General features: G+C 48.1%; 1 protein-coding gene across 1 annotated transcript; it reads right to left on the reverse strand.

Annotated features, from left to right (window-relative positions):
• Window positions 1-677: 677 nt before the first annotated feature.
• On the reverse strand, window positions 678-24,358 carry LOC309392821 (vomeronasal type-2 receptor 26-like; the record flags this gene model as incomplete). The annotated part of the gene is made up of 6 exons (XM_081954295.1): window positions 678-1,588; window positions 1,884-2,010; window positions 2,594-2,806; window positions 9,981-10,775; window positions 22,025-22,313; window positions 24,132-24,358. The coding sequence occupies 6 exons, from the start codon at window positions 24,356-24,358 to the stop codon at window positions 678-680; spliced, it is 2,562 nt and encodes an 853-aa protein (XP_081810421.1).
• Window positions 24,359-26,195: the final 1,837 nt, after the last annotated feature.

The following is a 26,195-nucleotide window of genomic DNA, read 5'->3' on the forward strand; positions in this document are numbered from 1 at the left end:
TCCTCAGGATGCAGTCTGACTCTCCTGTGGGGTTTCTCCACCCACATCTTCTGGACTCCAGTCTCAACCTGGCCCATGCACTGGGGAAAAGAACTGGCTGTTTGTGCTGTCCTTATCACCCAATAAGGAGATGGAGACAGGATGGTAGATCTCATAGAAAACTTCTTTAACAGGGCAGGAGCAACTATGGAAAAGGTGAGCTAAGTAGGTCTCCTTGGATGAGAACATCTAAGCAAGAGGACCGGGAGGCCCCCACCTCCTCTGGCTTGGTGGGATGGCCAATGGTTCTCATGGAGATTATCAAATAACATGGTAGTTGGAGCTTGGCTCCCATAGAATCTATCTTACCACTTTTCCTATTCATTCTCTCACACATACACTTTTAGTGCTGTCCATAGGAATCATTTTTTTAAAAACGTTTTTTAAAAGATGTCAAATTCATTGGCAGTTGGTGAACAACAAATTCCTCTGAATGACTTTCACAGAGTTCTCTTTAGCAAGATTTATTGAGGTGAAAAGGAAGGCAGTTATAAGAATTAAAATCCTTCAACAATTTCCCATTTGGAAACATCTAGATATGTTCTTTGATTGCTGCATACTATCTAAGTGGAAATAATTCAGGCATTCGTTCAAATAAATGGACATTATACCATTCTTAAATATCATGGTGTTTTTTCTCATGTTTTTACATTTGTTCTAGCTGTGAGATGCTCCTTTGTATTCAGCTCTGGCCTCAGAAGGATAATGTAGCACTTGGGGATGAAGATGCAGCCCAGCAGACCAGCACTGGAGGCCAGGATGGAGAAGACCTGAATAGCCACCATGTATTTCCCTTTGGTGCTCAGGTAGGTGGGCACAAAAGTCACCCAGACACTGCAGAAGACCAGCATGCTGAAGGTGATCAGCTTGGCTTCATTGAAGGCCCCAGGCAGATTCCTGGCCAGAAAAGCCACCGTGAAGCAGATGGCAGCCAGGAAGCCCATGTAGCTGAGGGTGACGTAAAACATGACAACAGCCCCTTCGTTGCATTGCAGGATGATCTCTCCAGGCTGGGAGTGGAGGTCAGAGTCAGGGAAGGGGGGAGAAACTCCCAGCCAGATGGAGCAGATGATAATTTGGACAGCAGAAGAAGAAGGGATGATGGAGTTGGCCAAGCTCTTCCTCAGCCATCTCTTCACTCGGTTTCCTGGTTTTGTGGCCAGGAAAGCCAGCACCACCATGATGGTTTTGGCCAAGAGAGAAGAAACAGCAACTGAGAAGATGATGCTGAAGACCGTTTGTCGGAGGAAGCAAGTGGCTTTCCTTGGTTGACCAATGAAGAGAGAAGGAGACAAGAAGCAAAGCAGGAGGGAGACCAGGAGGATGTAGGAGAGATCCCGGTTGTTGGCTTTGACAATGGCAGTTTCTCGGTATTTAGTGAAGATTATTAAAACAAGGCCTGCAATTAGGAACAAGACCAGGGTAAAAGAGACCAGGATGATGCCCAGATGTTCTTCATAAGACAGGAAGGTTATAACTTTGGGGATACATTGGATTCTGTCCTCATTTGGATATTTGTCATCCGGACACTTGGTGCATTTTCCTGCATCTGAGAAAAAAAACAATATTCCTTTACTATTCTCTCCTTTTACCTTTCAGGAAATACCTTATTTGGACACCAAGTGATACCAGGAGATATTGTCTAGGACACATTTATTAGTACCTCTAGTGAGAGATGGTAAGAAGTATAAGATTTTTTTAAAATCAATTTTTGTTTAATCGTCTATGAAAGTGAGAGAAGAATTGGGACCCAAATAATTTCCTGTGTGATGTTCAGAACCAAACTTTATTATTTGATGTATGTAATGAATCAGTTCCACTTCCTTTCCTCCAGTCTCACCCACCTTCCTGAGTGGAGAAGGTCCCCTCCGGACAAGGAACGCAGTCATAGCAGCAAACTGGCTCTCCTTCTCGAGCCCTCTTGACAAATCCAGGATGACAACTTTCCACACATTTGGACTGAGGCAGGGACTGAGCAGAAAAACAAGGAACGCCAAAGAAAAGATGTTAGGACTCTCCGTCCATGGAAAATGGAGGGAGAAATGGATGGAGACAAGTAGCCTCTGGTCTTCACTGAGGTAAATATGAAACCTCTGACTACTTCTAACCAGATGCAGGAGGTAGAACAACTGGCAGATTCTTCATTTAGTTCCTTCCTTTTCCTTTTGGAATTTAACATTGCAATAAGGTACTTTTCTACTTAATAGTCTAGAGGGATGGAATTGGAAAAAAAATTAAGTATGATGATATATTCATATTAAAACTGAGAATAAAGTTTACTATAATAATTTTAGGAAAGTTTTATTCCATTAGATTTTTAAAAGATAGAATAAAACTGTGATTAAGAAAGAAACCTCTGACCAGTACGATCTTGAAAGGTTTCCATAAAACATTGAAAAGCCCCTTCACTTAGGTCCCGTCTGTTGAAGAACTTCCATTAGATGACACCAACTGGCATGGAAGGCCAATCACCCTGGAGACTGTGGGCTTTGCCCACTTGAAATGGGACCTCAGGCTTTGGGAAACAGAGAAAAGACACCAAAATTTATCCCACCTTATTGAGCAACTTTAGCCCTGCAAGAGCATCTTGTCTGATAGAAAATCTCTGTCTTTCAAAATACGCCAGAGTCTCTCCCTTGACACCCTCTTTGGTGAGAACCAAGTAGCATGAAATGCCCAGATCTGCTCTTATCTGTCCATTTTGGTCCAAGTACAGTTTCATCTCAGAAATATTCCAAAATTCATTCTTCTCCAGAAAGGGATGAAACTAGAATGGGAACATCCAGAATTCGAAAAACAGAAAAGTTTGTTTCTTATCCCACATTGAATCTTTCTTCTACAATTGTCTGATCTCCAAATATGGTTAAATAGGATACAAATACTGCCATAATCTTCATAAGTGAATGAAAAAGTTTGAGAAAAATTTATCAAACTATAGAGAAAATATAATAGACACAGTTGGTCAATTATAGGGAACATTTTAGAGCAGATAACAAATAAAATGAACAGAGAAAAAAGATTATTCATAAACTCTTTGAAAACAACAGATTGATTCTCAGCAATCATGGGTTGATCAAGAAGAAATCTGTCGGCTAATCTTCTCCCTTGTAATCCTGATGGAAAACACCTCCAGATCAGAGGTGGGTTCCTACCTGTTTGGACCAGTTTGGCTGAAACGTTAGTAACCTGGTGGCCTGGATTGCTGGAACCAGCAGTAACCCAGGCTGGCCACGCCCCTGAACCGGTTCTCTCAGCCATATTGTTTTTGGCTTCTGCGCATGCGCAGAGCAACCGTCAGTAGTGGCAGCCAGAACCCACCACTGGCTCGATCCCACTTAGGAGCCTCAGTTTACTCGTTTAAACTGCAGCTGGGATCTCCCACATGTTGCACGCCCAAAAACGACATGGAGGCATGGGCGAAAGGTGGAAGGGGGGTGGAACACACGAGATGGGACCTGGCCAGCCCTGCTGTTGCAGTAGCTGCCTGGGCGAGCCACTCCCCACCTCCCCAGACCAGGCCCTCAGCTCGTGCCAGACTGAGGCCGCAGCCGCCACCTGCTCCTTTGTCCACCCAGCCGGCAGGAGCTACAGCAGTGCCGGTCATGGCTGAGAGCTTTCTTTGCCAGCTGGCAGCCGAAAAGTTCTCCTTCTTAAAAGCCTCCAGTGATGGAGCTTTTGGATCCAAACGCCCTTTAACCAACCAACCAACTAACCAACCAACCAACCGGGGCTTAGTTTGGAAACAGAAGAAGAAAGAACCGGTGAGTGTCTGTGCCCAGGAGTGGGGGATGTTGGGGGGGGGGAGGCTGGGGGGGGGGGAGCTGGAGGGTAGGAGGCCTCTGAGCAAGTGCTTGACAAGAAGGCGGTGGATGACCTCACTTTCCAGTCGCCAGTGAGTGGCTGCATCCAGCCGGGGGATCAGAGGGGGCAGCTGAGCGAGCGCTGGGCAAGCAGGCAGGAGGGAGACTTCGGAGGCTCATTGTCAACCCAGCTTTGCGCCCAGTTGGCTCCGGTTGCATAACCATCGGTTGGCTTAACGGTCGGGCATGGGGAGTTGGGGGATGCTTCTTGGCAGGAGCGGTTTCCCTCAGTTGTTCACCGGGTGGCAAAGCAGACCGACTCAAAAAGAATGAAGGGGATCTTCGGTGGAGCCGGTCGAGGGTACAACTCTTGGCTTATTGAGTCTTATTGAGTTGATGGCCCTTGCCTTGGGGTGAGGGGTGGGCCCAAATTGCACCCCACTGCAGGCGTCTCTCAGCTGTTGTGTGCAGGGAAAAACCTTGCACAGTAAAGAAAACCTTCTCATGAGTGTGAGGTAATTAACAATTTCTCGAACTCTTGGGAAGTTTTTCTTTACTGTGCAAGGTTTTTCCCTGCACACAATGGCTGAGAGACGCTCACAATGAGGTGCAATTTGGGGGTGGCGGGTGGGGCAGGGGATGGGTTGGGCCAGGCCACGCGATGCACATCTTACTGGAGACTGGCAGCTCTGGATCTTGTGGCTTTTGGGAGGTTTTCTTTAAAAAAATGCCTCTGCAGAGGAGCTGAAAACCTCCAAGGTTGCTTTGGGAGAGGGAAGACGGACAGCATTACCCCCCCTCCCCCTGGGTGCCTGCAGCCTTGGAGCAACTCTGGGCCCTTCCACACTAAAGAAAATCCTCTGGTGAGTGAGAAGTTGTTCATTGCCTTAGGTGTGCAATGGCCGGGAGTTGCTGCAGGCTCCGAGGCTGCAGGCGCCCAGGGAGAGGGGAATGCTGCCCACCTGCCTGTCCCCTCCAGAAGCAACCTGGAGTTTTTTTGGAGGGCGGGGATCCTCAGAGCACCCTTGGAAAGGACTTTGGCGATCGGCCTGCCCCTAAAAGCAAACAATGAGGCGAGTCACCTCATTGTTGGAAGAGGGAGGGAGGGAGGGAGGGAGGAAGGGAGAAATAGTGTGTATATGTAATGGCTGGTTTCATCCAAATGAGTTTTTGTTTCAGGTGGATCTCCTAGCTTTGAAAGGAGGAAAGGAAGGGATACAAAGAGAAAGAAAGAAAGAGGGTGAAAGGGAGAGAAAGAAAAAGAAGGGAGAAACAAGAAAGAAAAGAAAGAAAAGGGAGAGAGAGAGAGAGAGAGAGAGAGAGAGAGAGAGAGAGAAAGAAAGAAAGAAAGAAAGAAAGAAAGAAAGAAAGAAAGAAAGAAAGAAAGAAAGAAAGAAAGGGGAGAGGGAAACGAAAGTGAATAAGATGTAGATGGGTGGATGGATGTATATATACATACATCAAGGGAGGGAGGGAGGGAGGGAAAAAAGAAGAGAGGAAGGAAGGTTCCAGAAGACTCTTTGAAACAGCACAGCAATCTAGGATTGGAAGGGACCTTGGAAGACATCTAGTCCAATCCTCTGCTCCAGCAAGAGACCTGATATCCTCTGGATTATTTTGGTCCCTCTAACAGAGAGGAAAATTGACAGAAAAGGGAAGAAGTTTACTAGGACAAGGCTGCCATGCAGAGGAAGGCAGAGATAGTCTTTGACGTATGACAATTGAGCCCAACATTTTGGTTGCTAAGCAAGAGCGTTGTTAAGTGAGTTTTGCCACAGTTTACTCAATCCATGACATCGCCTGGCTCTAACAGTCATGTGCAGGCTAGGGAAGAACATCTGAAGGCCTGTGAAATGTTCTAATGTGCAGAAGTTAAAGTTAAATGTGTGCCAGAAAGTGGACTCTAAGTGTGTTTAAACACAGTAAATGAGGTTGAATGTGTACAGTTTTAGAAGAGCTGTGTGTGTGTGTGTGTGTACATACACATACAGTATATATAGTAGATAATGTATCCTTTTGTGTGCCTATACACACAGTAAACTATGTAATATGTATGTACAAATATGGCATTTATACATAGGATTAAATTGTGTATTTTGGATGTTCAGTAGTAGTAAATAAATAGACAGGGAAATTGTATCTTGTTGAGGCAAGGAGAGGCCAGGCAAGGTACCCCTTGACGTGAGTGATGTCATGTTGGCCATGCCCACCCAATCATATGACCACTAAGCCACACCTACCCAATCACATGACCACCAAGCCATGCCCACTGTCACATGCCCACCAAGTCACATGACCACCAAGCCACTCCCATCCAGTCACATGACCACCAAGCCACGCCCACAGAACCAGTAGTAAAACTTTTTGAATGCCACCACTGGATACAACCCTCTTCTAATAACTGACTCCTGTTACACACGAGTGTAAGATCCGCTCACTCTTATTCCAGAGTGCCAGACGTGGAAAAATGAATTCAATTACAAGAGAGGAGATTTTAGCTGAATGAGAGAGAAAATATGATAAAAGGATGAGTTGTTTTAGAGCTGAGCCAGTAAAGCAGAGAAGTTCAGTCTCCTCTTCATGGATCGTCTGAGAGCAAATCAGTCAGAGAAGCTTGAACTGGGATTCCTGCAGAGAGGAGGGGGTTGGGCTAGATGGTCTCAGGGTCTCCTCCTAATTTATAAAGGTTGTCATGCCACAACATGTACCGTACTTTTCGGAGTATAAGATGCACCAGAGTATAAGATGCACCAAGGTTTTGAAGAGGCAATTTTTTTAAAAAAAGTAGGTAGGTAGGTAGAGGGAGAGAAAGAGAGGGAAATACAGTAGGTAGGTAGGGAGAGTGAGAGAGTAGTTAGGTAGGGAGGTAGGGCGGTAGATAAAGGGATAGAGAGAGAGAAATAGAGAGAGAGAGAGAGAAATACAGTAGGTAGGTAGGGATAGAGAGAGAGAGGATAGGTAGAGGGATAGAAAGAGAAATAAAAAGAGATAGAGAGAGAAATACAGTAGGTAGGGAGAGTGAGAGAGTAGTTAGGTAGGGAGGTAGGGCGGTAGATAAAGGGATAGAGAGAGAGAGAGAGAGAGAGAGAGAGAGAGAGAGAGAGAGAGAGAGAGAGAGAGAAGTACAGTAGGTAGGGAGGGAGAGAGAGAGAGAGGGTAGGTAGGTAGAGGGATAGAGAGAAATAAAGAGATAGAGAGAGAAATACAGTAGGTAGGTAGGGAGAGAGAGAGAGTAGGTAGGTAGGTAGGTAGATGTTTCCAGGTGTATTTATCCATGTGTTGGAGAAGGAAATCGATGACAATCTGCAGCACCTAAGACTTTGTTTCCGCTGGCAAAGCACTTGATCAATGTAATTCTCATCAACCAGTTAAAGAGCTTTCCAAGAGGGGGAAAAAAAGTTTTTACACTCTGCAAACCTCCCCAAAACGGCCTGTTTTTGTGAAAACGCCCCCCCCCCTTTTTTAAAGTCATGAATAGCCTTGGGGGGGGGGCTTGCAGAGTGCTCCGGGCCCCCCCAACAATGAGCAAAAAATGGCCCGTTCTTCTAAAAAACAAGCCCGTTTTTTGTCAAAAGAATTGCATGCATAGCCTTATACAGTGCTGCTGGGGGTTGGGGGGAGAAACAATGGCCCATTTTGCTCATTACTGCCCTCCCCAGCCCCCAGGAGCTCTCTGAAAGCCTCCATAAGGGTATGGACGGCCATTTTGGTGAAGGGAGAGGGGCTTTGGGAGGCAAAAAATGCTGTATTCGATGTATAAGACGCCCCCAGATTTTCAGCCTCTTTTTTGAGGGAAAAAGGTGCTTCTTATATTCCAAAAAATACGGTAACTGTTGTGCTGTTGTTGCTCTAGCCCAGCGATGGCGAACCTTTTTTGGCTCGCGTGCCACAAGTGGGGGGAGCGCGGGGGGGTCAGGTGCGGGCGTGCCGCACCCATAATGCAACGCGCCTCCAGTGCGCATGCGCGCCCAACGTGCCCATTTTTGCATGATTTTTTCGCCTTCCCCAGGCTCCAGAGGCTTTATAGGAGCCTGGGGAGGGCGAAAAGAGCCTCCCCCGCCCCCCCCCGGAGGCTTCAGGGAACGTCCGGAGGCTTCCCTGAAGCCTTCGGAACACTTAAAACCACCCTCCGAGCAACCCGGAAGTGACATCCGGGTTGCTCGGATGGTCGTTTTAAGCGTCCTTGCACCCGGCCTTCACATCGCTGCCGTCGCTGCTGCCACCGCCGCTAGGACGGGCTCGGCCGAAGGGAAGTCAGTCAGGCTTCGGCCGCGCCGCCCTCGCCTCCTCCTCCTCCTCTAGCCGCGCCATCGCAAGGATTAAGGTGAAAGGGGGGGAGACGGGGAAAGCGAAGGGGGCTTTGTTGTCCTCCTTCTCCTTCTCCTCCTTTCCCCCTCCGGCTCAAACGCGGCGCCGGGGCCTGGCAGGCAGTGAACGAGTCGGAGCCTGCCGACTGGAGGAAGAGGGTGAGAGGCGGGTTTTGTGAACGGCGGCAGCAGCGGCGACAATAGTCGCAACTCGGCTGCCTGCCGCCTTTCCCCTCATTTGTCTCCTAGCCGGGGCGGCCCGCCGCCGAGTTACGACTATTGCCGCCGCTGCTGCCACCGTTCACAGGACCCGCCTCTCACCCTCTTCCTCCAGTCGGCAGGCTCCGACTCGTTTGCTGCCTGCCGGACCCCGGCGCCGCGTTCGAGCCGGAGGGGGAAAGGAGGAGAAGGAGAAGGAGGACAACAAAGCCCCCTTCGCTTTCCCCGTCCCCCCCCCCCCCACTTTCGCCTTAATCCTTGCGATGTAGTAAGGGAACCCTCCGGACGTTCCCTGAAGCCTCTGGGGGGGGGGCAGGGGAGGCTCTTTTCGCCCTCCCCAGGCTCCTATAAAGCCTCTGCAGCCTGGGGAAGGCGAAAAAATCATGCAAAGCCCCCTTCGCTTTCCCCGCCCCCCCCCCTTTCGCCTTAATCCTTGCGATGGCGCGGCTAGAGGAGGAGGAGGAGGCGAGGGCGGCGCGGCCGAAGCCTGACGGACTTCACTTTGGCCGAGCCCGTCCTAGTGGCAGCGGCGGCGGCAGCGATGTGAAGGCGAGGTGCAAGGACGCCGAGCCTGAGGCGCCGCGCGGCGGAGGTGATCCGGGCCCGGGCGATGGAGACGCACGTCTCGTGCCTGTTCAGGGAACGTCCGGAGGCTTCACTGAAGCCTTCAGAGCGCTTAAAACGACCATCCGAGCAACCCAGAAGTCACTTCCGGGTTGCTCGGAGGGTGGTTTTAAGTGTTCCGAAGGCTTCAGTGAAGCCTCCGGACGTTCCCTGAAGCCTCCGGGGGGGCGGGGGAGGCTCTTTTCGCCCTCCCCAGGCTCCTATAAAGACTCTGGAGCCTGGGGAAGGCGAAAAATAGCTTTTAAAAAGGTGAACTCAGCTGGCCAGCGCGCGCATGCGCGCTGGCCAGCTGACAGAGCAGCGCCTCGCGTACCCTGACAATGGCTCCACGTGCCACTTGTGGCACGCGTGCCTTAGGTTCGCCATCACGGCTCTAGCCCCACCTAGTGGCCGGGGACAGGTAAGCCTCACTATAAGGTCTGAAGCCAGACTCCATTTTCTGTCAGCCTTTGGAGAAGACGGAAGCAGACGTTGTGACCGAGACCCCTGGTCATCCGGAGACGGCCTCCGTCCCTCACACGGAGCATCGCTGGAGAGGTTCCAGCTGCTTCTTTGCTGGCTGTTAGTTAATGCTGCCTATCTCGTCTTTCTATTTGATTTCCACTCTTTGTATCTCCTCAGTTTCACCTGCCCTCTTCTCCCAATAAAGCATCCAGATCCATGCCAGGCTCCCTTTCATTGGAGGAGAATAGGGGGGCTTAGCTGCCTGTCCAGCTGCACACAGACCCACCTGCAATGGGGACGGAAGAAAGGTGGAACTCCACCAGGCTAATCACAAACCCACAAATACAGGAATTTATTTTAAAAAGAATACAGCATTTTCCAATTATCAGTGTTTAATATAAAAATGCCATGGTATCTACTCTTTGGAACCATTAATTTGCTGAAAAATTAAATTGACCAGATCTGTTGAGATGCTTCCCCTCCTTCTCCTCTGGATTCCTCCTCCAAAGGATCTAAGATTAATGGGTCCATATCGGGACCCCCATACCTGCCATGGCTGCAGCCTTGGAGACCCCAAGATCTTTTCTTCCTCCTTCCTTCCCCTCCTCGATCTGGAGGAATAGGCAGCATTCATGGCCTGGGCCAGAGTCTTTATGAGACTGTAATATTGATAGTCACTTTGGGTGCTTTTTCTGTCCCTTTTCTCCTGGGTCTCCAGTGGGGCTTTCTGGGTGCATCTTCTGCGGCCTTTGACAGAAAAGACATTCTTTGAAAGAGAACAATGAAAATAAAGATCTTGAAACTTTTCTTCCACAAATAAAAAGGGTTTAAAGGCAGAATCCATTGGCCTTTCTTTTCCCAGATAACTAAAGTTCCAAATACTATGGATGTATTTGAGAAGTCTGCGCTTGTTTATTTCATACATGGAGAAATTTGTGAGGATCCAGACTTTCCCCTCAGTGGGTCCTGGGAGACGCATAAGTGTTAAATGGAAAGGAAGAATTTTGTCCCAAATGGAATCAAATTCCATGAAGTGAACAAAGACGTTGACTTGTCTCCACTTAGAGAGGGAATCCCTGAGGTATGCAGTATATCCAGTTGGTGAGAACAGTTGTGATATAACCACACAAATTCCATTCCTGACAAGCACAGGAGTAAAAGTCCTCATGAAATTCTCTCCACTCTCTGTGTCTGAAGCAAAGAGGCCAATCAGGGTCCATCTGAAGTGGAGGAGCAGCGGGACAATTGCTGGGTACTGGATCCCTTCTTTGGGGAGCATCTGGTGGAAAAAGGGGATTCGACTTTTATCACTCAGAGCCTCTGAAGCTGTTCCATAATTGATCTGGAAAAGGAATTGAAAGGATTAGAGCCGTGATGGGGAACCTGTGGCATGCAGATTGTCCTCTCCCAGCACGCCAGCCACCCCAGCCCAGCTCCACTAACATCCACATGCAGGCACCCCTCCTGCCGACTAGCTGGTTTTCGGGCCTTTGTGGAGGAGGAGGTATGAGTATGCAGTGGGGGGGGGGGGGTGCTCACATTGCGCAGGAAACTCCGGTGGGCTGGAAGTGAGTGGTTCCTGGCTCAGTTGGAGGCTTCCTTCAGCCTTCAAACAGTTGCAGGGTTTTGGGGGTTTTTTTTGCTTCCAGGTTGGTGCAGGAGGCGTTCCAGGGCGAAAATGGGGCATGGAAAGCGCAGGGTTTTTCCCCCCGTTATTCCCGAATTGTGAGCTCTTAGGAAAGTATCCCCTCCTTGTGGGTTGCCAAGGGCCAGGGCGAGGGATGCATGAGTATGCAGTGTGCGTGTGTGTGTGTGTGTGTGTGTGTGTGTGTGTGTGTGTGTGTGTGTGCTCACATTGTGCAGGAAACTCCGCTAGGCTGGAAGTGAATGGTCTGGGCCTCCAGTGCTTTCTCGCTCATTTGGAGGCTTCCTTCAGCCTTCAAACAGTTGCAGGGGTTTTATTTTTATTTTTTTGCTTCCAGGTTGGTGCAGGAGGCTTCCCAGGGCCAAAATGGGGTGCAGAAAGCACAGGTGTTTTTTCCCCCCATGTTGGCCCTGGAAAGCCTCCTGCACCAACCTGGAAGCAAAAAACCCCAAACAAGCCCTGCAAATTTGTGAAGGCTGAAGGAAGCCTCCAACTGGCCCAGGAAGCACTGGAGAGCCAGGCCATTCACACTCAATTCCAGCCCACCAGAGTTTTCTGCCCCAGGGCAGAAATGAAAACCTTTCCTGTGGAGCCCACTGCCACTTGGGCGGAGGAGGAGGATGACGACACGAAGAAGAAGAGAAGGAGGAGAATGGCGAGGCTTTGCAGGAGCTGGCAGGGAGCAGGTCAGGTGGGGCTGGCTGGCTGGCTGGGGAGGGGGCAATCACGGTGCTTAGGTGGCAGCAGCCTTCATGCCCCAACTGTGCTGGGGAGGAAATAAGAGGCGCTGCTTGAATGAGGATGAAAGTACACACACACACCCTGCCTCCCTGCTCAGGTGTCGGCCACCCCAGTTTGGGTGCCCTGGCTGAAGCACGCTTTCTCTCTCTCTCTCTCTCTCTCTCTCTCTCTCTCTCTCACACACACACACACACACACACACACACACACACTTAGATTACTCTCTTACCCTCCCTGTCTCTGTCTGGCCCCATTTGCAGGCTCAGCTGTCGCCCACACCATTGGCAGCAGTTTGGGTGCCTTGGCTGAAGTATGCTTTCTCTGCCAAACACACTTTGATTGCCTGTCTCTGTCTGGCCCCATTTGCTGCTCCTTGAGACAAAGAAGCCTCATTAAGTAGCTAAGTGGAAAGTAGTTGGGGGGAGGGGAGGAGCAGGAGACCTGCAGGTAACCACTTTCCCCACCCACCCCCGAGAATGAAAGTTTCTGGATCCCTGACTCTGCAAAAGAAGATGGGTGCCTGAATCTGCACAATATTATAGCACCCAGGAGCCTCCATTCTCGGCACAAAAAGCATTTCCCAGCCAACTCTCCTCTCCCTTCTTCAAAGGCAAAGAAGCCGAGAAGCAAGAGAGGAGACAGAGGTTTGGAAAGTAAGCGAGTCCTTGTTGCAGGAAGAGAGGGAGAAGCAGGAGGTATCTTAGTGGGTTGAGGAGGCCTTGAGGGTCTCTTGTATCACTAGGACCCCCATGGCCTTCCCCACCCTGAGATACAGTACAATAGCAGAGTTGGAAGGAACCTTGGAAGTCTTCTAGTCCAACCCCCTGCCCAGGCAGAAAACCCTATACCGTTTCAGACAAATGGCTATCCAACATCTTCTTAAAGACTTACAGTGTTGGGGCATTCACAACTTCTGGAGGCAAGCTGTTCCACTGATTAATTGTTCTAACTGTCAGGAAGTTTCTCCTCAGTTCTAAGTTGCTTCTCTCCTTGATTAGTTTCCACCCATTGCTTCTTGTTCTACCCTCAGGTGCCTTGGAGAATAGTTTGATTCCCTCTTCTTTGTGGCAACCCCTGAGATATTGGAACACTGCTATCAGGTCTCCCCTAGTCCTTCTTTCTATGAAACTAGACATACCCAGTTCCTGCAACCGTTCTTCATATGTTTTAGTCTCCAGTCCCCTAATCATCTTTGTTGCTCTTCTCTGCACTCTTTCTAGAGTCTCCACATCTTTTCTACATCGTGGCTACCAAAACTGAATGCAGTATTCCAAGTGTGGCCTTACCAAGGCATTATAAAGTCTTGGTTCTATCCCTCTGTTGATGCAGCCTAGAACTGTGTTGGCTTTTTTGGCAGCTGCTGCACACTACTAGCTCATATTTAAATGGTTGTCCACTAGGACTCCAAGATCCCTTTCACAGTTACTACTGTTGAGCAAGGTACCACCTATACTGTACCTGTGCATTTCGTTTTTGTTGCCTAAATGTAGAACCTTACTCTTTTCACCATTGAATTTCATTTTATTAGATAGTGCCCAATGTTCAAGTTTGTCAAGATCCTTCTGTATCTTTAGCCTATCTCCTGGAGTGTTGGCTATTCCTGCCAGCTTGGTGTCATCTGCAAATTTGATGAGTTCTCCATTTATTCTCTCATCCAAATCATTGATGAAGATGTTGAAGAGTACTGGGCCCAAAACAGAGCCTTGAGGTACTCCACTGCATACCTCCCTCCATGTACATGGAGTTCCATTGAGGACTACACGTTGAGTACGGTTGGTCAGCCAGTTACGAATCCATCTGGTGGTGGTCATGGGCACATTGGTATCATTGAATTCTGAGCTCTTAGGAAAGTATCCTCTCCTTGTGGGTTGCAAACAGCTGTCTCCAGTGGGGAAAAAAGGACAAAGCAATTGGGGAAATAGTTTCCTTTGCTATATTTCCAGTCTGAATTAGACCATGGCAGGATCCCTACGGAAGAGATCTTTCAAGGATCATTATGTATTCATAGAAAAGCAACTAACTTTGCTCTGCTCTTAAATGCTAAAGCTGTTGTACATAAAAAACAGAGGAGCTCTGTTCAACTACCAGAGCCATCATTTTGACAGTTTTGCTGTCCTGTAGTCTGTGCCCATGAAATGCAAGCATGGAATAAACTGAGCCTGGTTTGTTCTCAGTCTTTTCAGTGGCCACAAAGTACTAGCAAAAGTGGCATTTGATCACAAGGCAAGGAATGTTTCCCCTTTTGCATTGGAGCATCCAAGAAGGGACAGGAAAGACAAAGAAAAAGACAGAAATAGGAGAAGAGAGCAAGGAAGCAAAAAGAAGGAAAGAGGGGAAGAAAGAATGAAGAGGGAAGGAAAAAGAAGGGAAGGAAGGAGATTATAATGAGAGAGGGTGAGGATGTGAGGTAAATCCTGCCTTAGCGCTTGATTACCAACAGCCCTGTTGCCTTTTACCATCTCCTTGTCCTCTCCTCCTGACCTCTCCTGGTGGTCTCCCATCCTATCATTGAGGATGCTTTGGTTACAAAGCTAGGTCTCATAAGGAGAGGGAGTGGGCCTCCCTCTGACCCACATACTTTGACCTCCTGCACACACCATGGGCAACCAAGGAGAGTGAACACAGCAGCAGTGGGAGCTGGCCGTGCCCACCATGGCCTCCGAAGTCAACCACAATGGGGCCCTCATTGAAATTGAGTTTGACACCCCTGGACTAACAGATGACCTGAGTGCTGCATGTGTTGCTCTCAAACTTACAACGTATGAGTCAAGTTTAGAAAAATTATCAGCTTGCATTCAACAGCAAAAGTCACATTAATCAAAAGCATGCCAAATGCAAACGTTTACCTTTCAATAAAAAGGTGTTTGTACCATTGAAAGCGCTGTTATTGTAGGGTTTTTTTCAGAGAAAAGACGTTAATCATGTCAAATTATATCAAATTATGTTTCTATAGCAATGATGTTCTGTGCAAGCTATAAGATGTTTGGAAAAGTTTTTGGCACATGCCTTTTTTTCTCTCTCAGCCTGCTCTGTTAAGGTGGGAGACAAAAAGGTCATCCAGTCTTTTGCTTTCTGCAGAAATAAAAGCTGATAATCCATCGCTTCGTCTTCAGAGTTTCACTGGAATTATCAGATTCTGAGCTGCATTCAAAAACCTTACACAATGAAGAATGCTGTGTTATATTTGGGGTCAAATCAAGTCCAAACTATTATATTTTAATAAATCCAATCTTGTTTTCATGAAGGCATTAGAATAATTTGTTAATTGGACATTGTTTAAAATATTAAAGACTGAATATTAGCAAGATTGTATTTTAAAAGTGGAAAATAATAAATAAATTAAAAATATATAAACAATGTAAGTCATGTTACGGTATCTCACCCCTACAATTTATTTCAATTAGATTAACATGTGCAAATGCCAACTGAAGTATTCTATTCCAATAAAGGGCCTACTATAATTTTTGAGGATTGCTGCATATTTTAATGCTTCTAAGGCCCAGATTCTTTATGGAGGAATCTTTTTAGCTTCTCCAGTTGTACAAGAAACAGGGAGACCTCAGTTCCTCATACAATTTGTCTGTAGTAGAATCCAAGATTGGTCTTTAATTGAAGTTTTGTCTGTTCTAACAGCCACAATTTTCAGAGTCTGTTAGTTTCCATAGATTAAATTTTATGCCAATACCCATATTTTCTCATTTTAGACAAAGTAGAAATTGTGTAAATTCCCAAATCAGCTCTGAGGGGCAGCAGCTGGTGTCCTTTTGTCCACCCCAAGATCCTCCTTGGAGGCTGTGATTGGGTTGGTTCTGCTGGTGGTTTCTCCTTGAAGCCCCAAACATCAGATTGATGTAAGAACATGGGGGAAACCTTGGCCTCAGATACTTCAATAATTGGGGCTGAGGAAGCTGGAGAGCTTTGTGGTTTTCATTTAAGCACCACTTTCACTCATGTCTTTGATCTAACTGAGCTACTTTGATGATGAGGGAGACAAGATTCAGTCTCAGAGAAAACAGCCCCAGGGAAGGAAAGGTCTTACTTGCTCTATTGGCTGACCATCTATGGCTAGGATGTCATTTCCCAAAGACCATAACTTTTGAACTTGATTTACCGGTATTAATTATCAGATAATTATTATCAGAAAAGAACCCAAGTCTTCCTCACAGAGTATATAATCCAATGTGTAAGTATAATAATATCACAGTGTAAATCAGCATGTTCCAATAGGTATTTAGCATGCTAAACATATGTACCCATAACAGAACTTATAACAAAATAAAAGGGTTGGAAAGGATCTTTGAGGTCTTCTAGTCCAACCCCCTGCTCAAGAAGGAGACCCTATACCAAGAGTCCTCAAACTACGTCCCACGGGCCAGATACAGGCCACTGAAGCCATTAATCCAGCCCACGTGGGACCATGAGGCTGCCCTGCCCAAATCACCCCACCCACCGGCTGAGTGTACGCCTTACCTTCGCAAGCCCCATGGACTGAAGCTGCAAAGTAAGACCAATGCTTTTGGCCGGCAGAGTACTTCTGGGGGCTGGGGAGGCCAAAAATGGGATGCACGGAGACCCCAGGGGGGGAAATGGCACCCTCTGCCTCAGCTTCTTAGCTTGGGCTAAGTGGAACGCAAAGCCATGTTGACTGGCACGCGTGGCCTTGCCCGTTGGTCTTCCGGGTTTCTTGTGTGCATGTGAGCACGACGATCAGCTGGCCTTTACATGCGCGGCAGTGCCAGGAACTGGAAGAGGAGCTGCCTGGTGCACATGTATGGACCAACACGCACACTGTACAACTCCTCTTCCAGATTGTATCCCTGACAAGAGCACTTGGTGCCAAAAGGGTTCGCCATCAATGCCCTATTCCAAGGGTGGTTTTATCAAGGCATAAAATGGTACCAATACGTCTCGTGATTTGGATTCTCTCCTTCTGTTGATGCAGCCTAGGATTGCAGTGGCTTTTTTGGCTGCTGCCACACATTGTTGGCTCACATTTGAGAGATTGTCTACTAAGATTCCAAGATCCCTTTCACAGTTCCTGCTATTGAGCCAGGTTTCACCTAATCTGTACCTCTGCATTTGGATTTTCTAGCCTCAGTGTAAGACTCAGGGGTTGCCACAAAGAAGAGGGGGTCAAACTATTTTCCAAGGCACCTGAGGGTAGAACAAGAAGCAATGGGTGGAACCTAATCAAGGAAAGAAGCAACTTAGAACTGAGGAGAAACTTCCTGACAGTTAGAACAATTGATCAGTGGAACAGCTTGCCTCCAGAAGTTGTGGAAATCTTTAAGAAGATGTTGGATAGCCATTTGTCTGAAACGGTATAGGGTTTCCTGCCTACGCAGGGGGTTGGACTAGAAGACCTCCAAGGTGCCTTCCAACTCTGCTATTGTATTACTTTACTTTTCACTATATTGAATTTCCTTTTGTTAGATAGGCCCAGGGTTCAAGTCCATCTAGATCCATCTGGATCTTGAGCCTATCTTCTGGGCTATTGGCTATTCTGGTCAGTTTAGTGTCATCTGTAAATTTGATGAGTTCCCCATCTATCCCTCATCCAAACCATTGATGAAGATGTTGAAGAGTACTGGGCCTAAAATGGAACCTTGGGGTCTCCCACTGCTTGTTTCCCTCATGTAGATGTAGTTCCACTGAGGACCACAGGCTGAGTCCATCTGGGGGTGATGCTGTCTATCCCATATATTTTTAGCTTACCAAGAAGTAGATGGTGGTTTACTTTGTCAAAGCCTTTCTAAAATCCAAGTACTGGAAACTATGTGCACTGCATTTCACTGGTCCACTAATTTAGTAATTTTTGGCAAATAAAGAAATAACATTTATTTATGATGTGTTTTTGGATCCTTCATTAGTTGAAGTAAATTGTCAATATGAAGAGAGAATAACAAGGGTTCAAATATGCATCCTTCCCTTCCTCCTTTGTAAGTATCAATCCTTCTTCTCATTGCTCCATTGAGCCCCAAACTCCCTCTCAAACAAGGACCTGGAGAAATAGCCTGGATCAGGGCCAACAGGCTGAGCTCCATTTTGAGAACAATCAATTTCCTATATAATATTTCTCTGTTAATTATGACAAATGCACTAACATCTAGAAAGCCAGCAAAACCGTGTTTACTTCGCTGATATAGATTAGATATTTCAAGACAAATTTGTTAGCAATATTAGATTATTGACATGCAATATTTCTTATAAAATCTATATAGCTATTCACTACCTAAAACCTTCTGTTTCTTCTGCAAGGAATGCATTTTTCTCAAGTTTAACTAAGAGGATCCAGGCATACATTTCAGCCACAAGATCTGCTAGTCTATTTGGCCTATAATTACTAGAGCCCTTTTTATTCCACTTTTAGGATAGATAAAGGCTACTATTGTCAACTTCAATCCGACTGGATATTATTTATATGTGGAAATGAAGATGCCAGTAGAGGCCCCAACAACCAGGTATATTTTGTGATCAGTAAAATAGTTGGTAGAATGTCTTCTCCAGGGAATGTATTGCTAGCATTTCAGGTCTTTTATGATTAATCTCAACATTTATTATTATTTATTATTTATTACTTGAACTTATTAGTCGCCCCCTCTCCCCACAGGGACTCGGGGCGACGTACAAAAGTATTATATAGCGTACAGAGGAGGTAAGAATAAATAAATAAGTTACAATACCTAAAAAAGTTAAAACCCCAGTGAAATTAACCCTTAAAAACTAAAATTACCAATTAAAAATGCCCTGGGCTGGAGAGGTTGTAGTATTATGCCAGGTCAGCTAGTCGAAACAGGTAGGTTTTCAGCTTCATACGGAAGGAGCGAAGGTCGGTTGTTGTCCTGATGTCTGGGGGGAGGTCATTCCAAACGGTGGGGCCCACTACAGAGAAGGCCCTACTCGTGGGCGTCGCCCTCTGGCACTCTCTGGAGGACGGCACCCGGAGTAGTCCCTCTCTGTGTGAGCGGACGGGTCGCAGGGATGTATGGGGCAGGACGCGATCCCGCAGGTAACTAGGCCCTGTGCCATGGAGCGCTTTGAAGGTGGTAACCAGCACCTTGAAGCGCACCCGGTAGGCCACAGGAAGCCAGTGCAGCTCGCGCAGGATGGGTGTTATATGGGAGAACCTCGATCTCCCCATAATTACCCGCGCGGCTGCATTCTGGACCAACTGCAGTCTCCGGGTGCACCTCAAGGGGAGCCCCATGTAGAGAGCGTTACAGTAGTCCAGGCGAGACGTCACCAGCGCGTGAGTGACTGTGTGCAAGGCCTCCCGGTCCAAAAGGGGCCGCAATTGGCGCACCAGGCGAACCTGGTGGAACGCCCCCCTCGCCACGGCTGCCACGTGATCTTCCATAGACAGCCGGGCATCAAGGAGGACGCCCAAATTGCGCGCCCCTTCCACCGGGGCTAATTGATCGTCCCCGATGGCCAGCGATGGCATATGCTGGTTGAACCGGGAAGCCGGAAGCCACAGCCACTCTGTCTTGGAGGGGTTGAGCCTGAGCCTGTTGTCATCCATCCAGACCCGTACGGCTTCCAGACACCGGGACATCACTTCAACAGCCTCGTTGGGGTGGTTTGGGGTGGAAATGTACAGCTGAGTGTCATCAGCGTACAGATGGTATCCCACCCCAAAACCACGGATGATCTCGCCCAGCGGCTTCATATATATGTTGAACAGGAGAGGCGAGAGGATCGACCCCTGTGGGACCCCACAGATAAGGGGCCTCGCGGTCAACCTCTCCTCTCCTGCCAACACACATTGCGTCCGGCCAGAGAGGTAGGAGCGGAACCATCGTAATACGGTGCCCCCGACCCCCAACCCCTCCAGACGGCGCAATAGGATACCATGGTCGATGGTATTGAAGGCCGCCGAGAGGTCTAATAGGACAAGGATGGAGGAACAACCCCCATCCTTTGCCGTCCAGAGATCATCCACCAACGCGACCAAGGCTGTCTCCGTGCTGTGACCGGGTCGGAAGCCGGACTGTCGCGGGTCTAGATAATCAGCTTCCTCCAGGTGGCGCGGAAACTGCTGAGCCACCACACTCTCAACAACCTTTGCTAAGAAAGGAAGGTTGGAGACAGGACGGTAATTTGCTAGCTCCGTTGGGTCCAGAGAAGGCTTCTTGAGCAGGGGCCTCACCACCGCCTCTTTCAAGGCGGTTGGTAAAAGGCCCTCACCCAGCAAAGCGTTCACCAGCCCCAGTAGCCAGCCTCGTGAGCCCTCCCAGGAGGCCAGTACCAACCAGGAGGGACACGGGTCCAATAAACATGTGGTGGCTCGCAGTCGCCCGCGCAACCTGTCCAAATCTTCGGTGACAACAGGGTCAAACTCCTCCCAGCATGGTCTCTCAAGACTAGCCTCGGACGTCCCCACTGGAGCACTGAGGTGGGTCCATCCCCTTCGGATCCGATCGATTTTATCCTGCAGGAACTCTCCAAATTCCTCTGCCCGGCCCAGCAATGGGGGGTCCCGCTGCCCCTGTGACAAAAGGGAGCGGGTCACCCGAAACAGGGCGGCAGGGCGGTTCTCTGCGGACGCTATAAGGGTGGCACAATACTGACGTTTGGCCACTCTTATTGCCACAAGGTAAGTCCTTACATAGGCTCTTACCTGTGCTCGGTCGGATTCGGAGCGGGAGGACCTCCACTTGCTCTCTAGGCGTCTCCTAAGGCGTTTCATCGCCCTTAGCTCCCCGTTAAACCAGGGGGCCCGGGTCGATCGTGGCCGTCGGAGAGGCCGCAAAGGCGCCACCCGGTCCAAGGCACCGGCGGCCGCATTATTCCACGTGGCTACCAGGTCCTCTGCCCGGGGGCGGGGCAGGTCTGCAGGAGGTGGCCCAAGCTCCGCCTGGAACCTATCTGGTTCCATCAGACGCCTGGGGCGGAACCATCTGGGATAGTCTGGTTCCGCCTCCCCGCGGTGGGGAGCAGCGCCAGGGAAGTCCAGCTGGAGAAGTGAGTGATCTGACCATGACAGGGGCGTGATGACTAAATTCCCTCTTCCCAGATCACTCGTCCACTGGTCGGAGACAAACAAAAGATCCAGTATGTGGCCTCCCTCGTGCGTGGGGTCCTGAACTACTTGAGTCAGATCCATGGCTGTCATGGAAGCCATGAATTCCCGGGCTGCCCCGGATGCCTGTCCCGTCGATGGCAGGTTGAAATCCCCAATCACTAATAGCTTGGGGGTTTCAACCGCCATCTCCGCGATCCGCTCGAGGAGCCCGGGCAGGGCCGTTGATGTATGGCGGGGAGCCAGGTATACTATCAACAGGCCCAGCTGACTCCCTGGGCCCCATTTCACGCCCAGAGACTCACAACCAGATATCTGCGACACAGTGAATTCTCTCGGTGCCAAATCTTCCCGGATGATTATCGCTACCCCACCACCCCTACCTTGGGCCCGTGGCTGATGGAATACACGGTAACCTGGAGGGCACATTTCCCTGAGGGGCAACCCCCCCTCCGGGCCCAGCCAGGTTTCCGTTATTCCTGCGAGGTCCGGCTCCCCCTCTGTGATCAAGTCACTGATGAGGGGGGCCTTATTAATCACGGACCTCGCATTACATAACATCAGCCTAAGGCCCAGGCTCTGCCGATCCTGTCCACCTAGACTGCAGGGGTTGGTACAAGCGACCGGGCGTATCCAGCGGCCCCGGTCTCCCAACCAACTGTATGTTCTTCTAGTGTCCTCGCGCCCGCCCCTCCCTACGACCGTCGCAATTGGAATTCCCCTTGTAGGAATGGTGTTTCCTCCCACCCCCACCACTCCGCTCCCCTCCGTCCTGATCCCACCTGTTGACCTGGCTATGTCCATACCCCAAGGCCAAGTAACCCTCCCCCCCTCCCTGGAACCCCTTAAAACCTTTAAAAAACATTTTACTAAAAAACCCCTAATCCCCCGCTTCCTCCACCTCTCTGGGTTAATAAACCCCTCATCGAGGTGGGCCCTCATCAGGGCAAGGGGGCATGCCTGCGAGAGGGGGGACCCTCGCAGTCGAAGAATGTCAGACCTTGAATAGATAAAAATGTTAATCAATCCATGACTATGAACGTAATGGGGTAAAATATTGTCATTTTTGCTAATATGGAGAAAAGCAGCTCTTGAATTCCATGGAAAAGACATGATTGCATCTATTGCTCACCCACCACCACCCACCCCTCACTTTTCCAGATGGAGAAAAACACACACAAACCTGTGGGACTTTGTAGGTGCCTCCTAATGTTGATATCTGGATGGAGATCTCCCTGATAGCTCCATCAAAAAGAGCCAGAAGGTTCTCCTTCCTCCCACAGCCGTAGTTGGGGACATTGGCTTCTCCAGTGGAGAGAATGTCCAGCAAGGCATCAGAAGTGCGTAAAGTGCTCAAATAGTTGTCATGGATGTTGTAGCCCAGTGTGAGATTGTGCAGGAGCTGGGAATTCTTGTTAGCCATTTGAATGGCGAAAATAAATACTAACGCATCTAGAAAACCATAATCATCCCTATTGTAAAAAAAAATATGTTATTATAATGGACAGCAACAAATACTTTTTAATATATATATAAGCCTCCAAAAGCCTACTGATCCTTAAGCCAACGTTGATCCAAAAGCAATGATCAGTTATACAAATATGGGAACTGGCTGAGGTATGGCAACTACAACTGATTCCACCCGTACTTTAAATAAAATTCATTATTCAAGTGATAAATTATTTATTTATTTATTTATTTTATTGAACTTATTAGTCGCCCCCTCTCCCCACAGGGACTCGGGGCGACGTACAGAGCAATAATCAAGATAGCACCATAAAATCGTGCAGAGGAGGTAAAAATAAGTCCATAAATAAGCATACTTACAAAGTTTAAAACCCCAAAAATATTAAAAACAAAATTTCCCATTGTAAAATGACCTGGGGTGGCAAGATAGTAATGTTATGCCAGGCCGGCTTGACAAAACAGGTAGGTCTTCAGCTTCATACGGAAGGAGCGAAGATCGGTTGTTGTCCGGATGTCTGGGGGGAGGTCATTCCAAAGGGTAGGGCCCACCACAGAGAAGGCCCTACTCCTGGGCACCGTCCCCAGGCACTCTCTAGAGGACGGCACCCGGAGTAGCCCCTCCCTGTGTGAGCGAGTGGGTCGCAGGGATGTATGGGGCAGGACGCGATCCCGCAGGTAACTAGGCCCTGTGCCATGGAGCGCTTTGAAGATGGTAACCAGTACCTTGAAGCGCACCCGGTAGGCCACAGGAAGCCAGTGCAGCTCGCGCAGGATAGGTGTTATATGGGAGAATCTCGATCTCCCCATAATAACCCGCGCGGCTGCATTCTGGACCAACTGCAGTCTCCGGGCGCACCTCAAGGGGAGCCCCATGTAGAGAGCGTTACAGTAGTCCAGGCGGGACGTCACCAGCGCGTGAGTGACTGTGCGCAAGGCTTCCCGGTCCAAAAGGGGCCGCAACTGGCGCACGAGGCGAACCTGGAGGAACGCCCCCCTTGCCACGGTCGCCACGTGATCTTCTAAGGTCAGCCGATCGTCAAGGAGGACGCCCAAGTTGCGCGCCCCTTCCACCGGGGCTAATTGCTCATCCCCGATGGTCAGCGATGGAATATGCTGATTGAATCGGGAAGCCGGGAACCACAGCCACTCTGTCTTGGAGGGGTTGAGCCTGAGCCTGCTGTCATCCATCCAGACCCGTACGGCTTCCAGACATCGGGTCATCACTTCGACAGCCTCGTTGGGGTGGTTTGGGGTGGAAATGTACAACTGAGTATCATCAGCGTACAGATGGTAACTCACCCCAAAACCACGGATGATCTCGCCCAGCGGCTTCATATAGATGTTGAACAAGAGAGGCGAGAGAATCGACCCCTGTGGGACCCCACAAATGAGGGGCCTTGCGGTCGACCTCTGCTCCCCCGTCAACACACATTGCGTCCGGCCAGAGAGGTAGGAGTGGAACCACCGTAGCACGGTGCCTCCAATCCCCAACCCCTCCAGCCGGCGCAATAGGATACCATGGTCGATGGTATCGAAGGCCGCCGAGAGATCTAATAGAACAAGGATGGAGGAACAACCATTTAATTAAGGATTGAACTGAGAGAGGAAAATAATCTGCAGCACTTTCAGCTTTTTTTTCCAGGCCTATTTTTCGATTTGAGTTTCTTTCACAAAATCAGACAAAAGAGAGAAGCCATGGAAATCAAAATCATTCAGGAAATTAGACATAATCTCCAATATAGGAATAAATGAAAAATAAAAACAGAAAAGAAGGAGAGTGTTAGAATGGAGGGAGTGCAACTCTCTCACCCTGAATGACTTACGGATCACGAAAAACAAACTGAAGAGAAGGAGCCACGTTGAAAAGCAAGTTTGTATGCAGTGTTTCCTCTCCAGTGCTGACTAGACCGATGAGATGGTCTCCTGGGCTGTAAAAGCTCTGTGGTCGTTTTCCATCCTGGTGCTCCAAACTCTGCGGGCATTTCATTCTCAGCTTCCCAGAGACTGGATGGGACACCAGCAGCATCAGAAGCAGAAGCAGGAGGTCCATCATTCATGGGGTGAATCAATGAATCCCTTTTCTGTTTCTAAAGAAGAATTAGAAGAATTCAAAGGACTCTTACAAGGTGGAATATGATCCAGTGTCTTTCCTGATTGAAACACAGAGAAACACTCAGCTTCATCTGGAAAGGACAGAGACAGACATTCAAGAGCACAGACCCTGCCTGCCCCAAAACTCCATATTTCTCTGCCCAAAGTCTCCCCTGGAGGATTCGGCCAAAGAGCAGAGCTGAAACTTTTATCATAATTCTCCCTCTCAGGAGGGATCCCTGGACAATTCAAAAAGTTCTTGGACTCAAAAATTGTTGGGAAATTCTGTAGAGGGAAATGAAAGGGAAATAATCCCCATGTGATTCATAATAACAGGGGCAGATATCGAATTAAAGCCATCATCTAGAATTGAGAGTTTTGGGGTCTCCATGCTTGAAACTGAGCCCAGAGGGAATATACAGCACCTGTGGCTGAAGAAACAAATAAATCTAAGATTTGTTGGCATAGTGATAAAAGACAAAACTCCAGGGACCAGTTAATGGCAGAGCATATCACAGAACTGAAATAGTTGGCAGCTGAGTTGGAACCAAAATGTACTTTATTTTGAAAGCTAATGCTCAAGGGCACCACACAAAAGGGCTGATGCTATAGTATGGCCTGTCTCCAAGAACAAAATCAACTTTATTGAAAAACTAGTTACCAGAATTTTGCAGTTAAAAAAAATGAGAGGGAGGGGGGAGAGGAGAGAGAGAGGTTAGAAAAAACGAAATCAGGGCTGCCTCTAACACCGTGGAATGAACGCAGGAAGGAAGGAAGGAGAGGAGGAGACTGGGGGGGGGAGAAAAGTTTAAAGAAATGAGTAAAAAGATGTCAAAATCAAGGCATGAAGTAAGCATGCCTTAGGAGATAAATTCCCCTTTTCTGATGTTATGATATTACTTTTATAGTTTCAACTTGGGTTGTTGAGAAGAGTTGGTTCCTACTGTGCTAATAATTGTTTTAAAATTAATAAATGAAAGTCAACAGTTAGGGTGTTTGGAAAATAACATCATAGCCATAGATGGCTATTTGATGGTGAGTCAATAGAGTGAATTAACATCTTTCCTTATTTAGGGTAGTTTTCTCCAGAACTGAAAGTTCACTCACTCTTGTTCAATGAAGCGCCTTTAGAGCAGGGGACTCAGTGAATTTGCTGCTTAAATTTTAAAAACCATCCAGCTTCCTTAGCCCAATATATTAAAGTCTGTATTTCCAAGCTCCTCTATCAAACTATAGTTAAAATAGTTCATGCTTAGTACAATTCCAGTCCCAGAATCTGAAGAGTATCTTAGAGATGGATAAAAGAACTTTAGCTTCTGCCCTCAGAACTAATTTTGGAAGTTGTTCATTTTTCTCTCTCACTAAAATTAGGGAATATTATTATTAATCTAAAATGAAATTAGTGGAAAATGAGAGAACCCCAAAATCTGGTCTGTCAGAACCAACAAAATTTAAATTACAGCCCACTTTCCTTGAACATCTGACAAATCCTATTAGGAGCTGTGGTTTCCCTGTCTCTTGCGTCCTCGGAGAACAAGTTCAAGAGAAGGCCACACAAAGAATCTGGGATATCCGAGCAGAGAAAGACGCACCCAACCTCAGTAAGGTTGGCACATTGAAGTGGATGAGCTGCTACAAACAGACCTCCCAAATTTCCAAGTATTGAGACACAGAAATGCCTTAATATTGCAGGGTCGTATTTATTTGAGCAACATTTGAAAAGCTAGTCATAATGGTTAATTAAAGAAATATAATCAACTGCTTATAATGAAAAGGATTTTATTTGTGGAGCCCCA

The sequence above is a fragment of the Natrix helvetica genome (assembly GCF_964273705.1).
Source record: "Natrix helvetica genome assembly, chromosome: 5".
Taxonomy (NCBI): Eukaryota; Metazoa; Chordata; class Lepidosauria; order Squamata; family Natricidae; genus Natrix; species Natrix helvetica.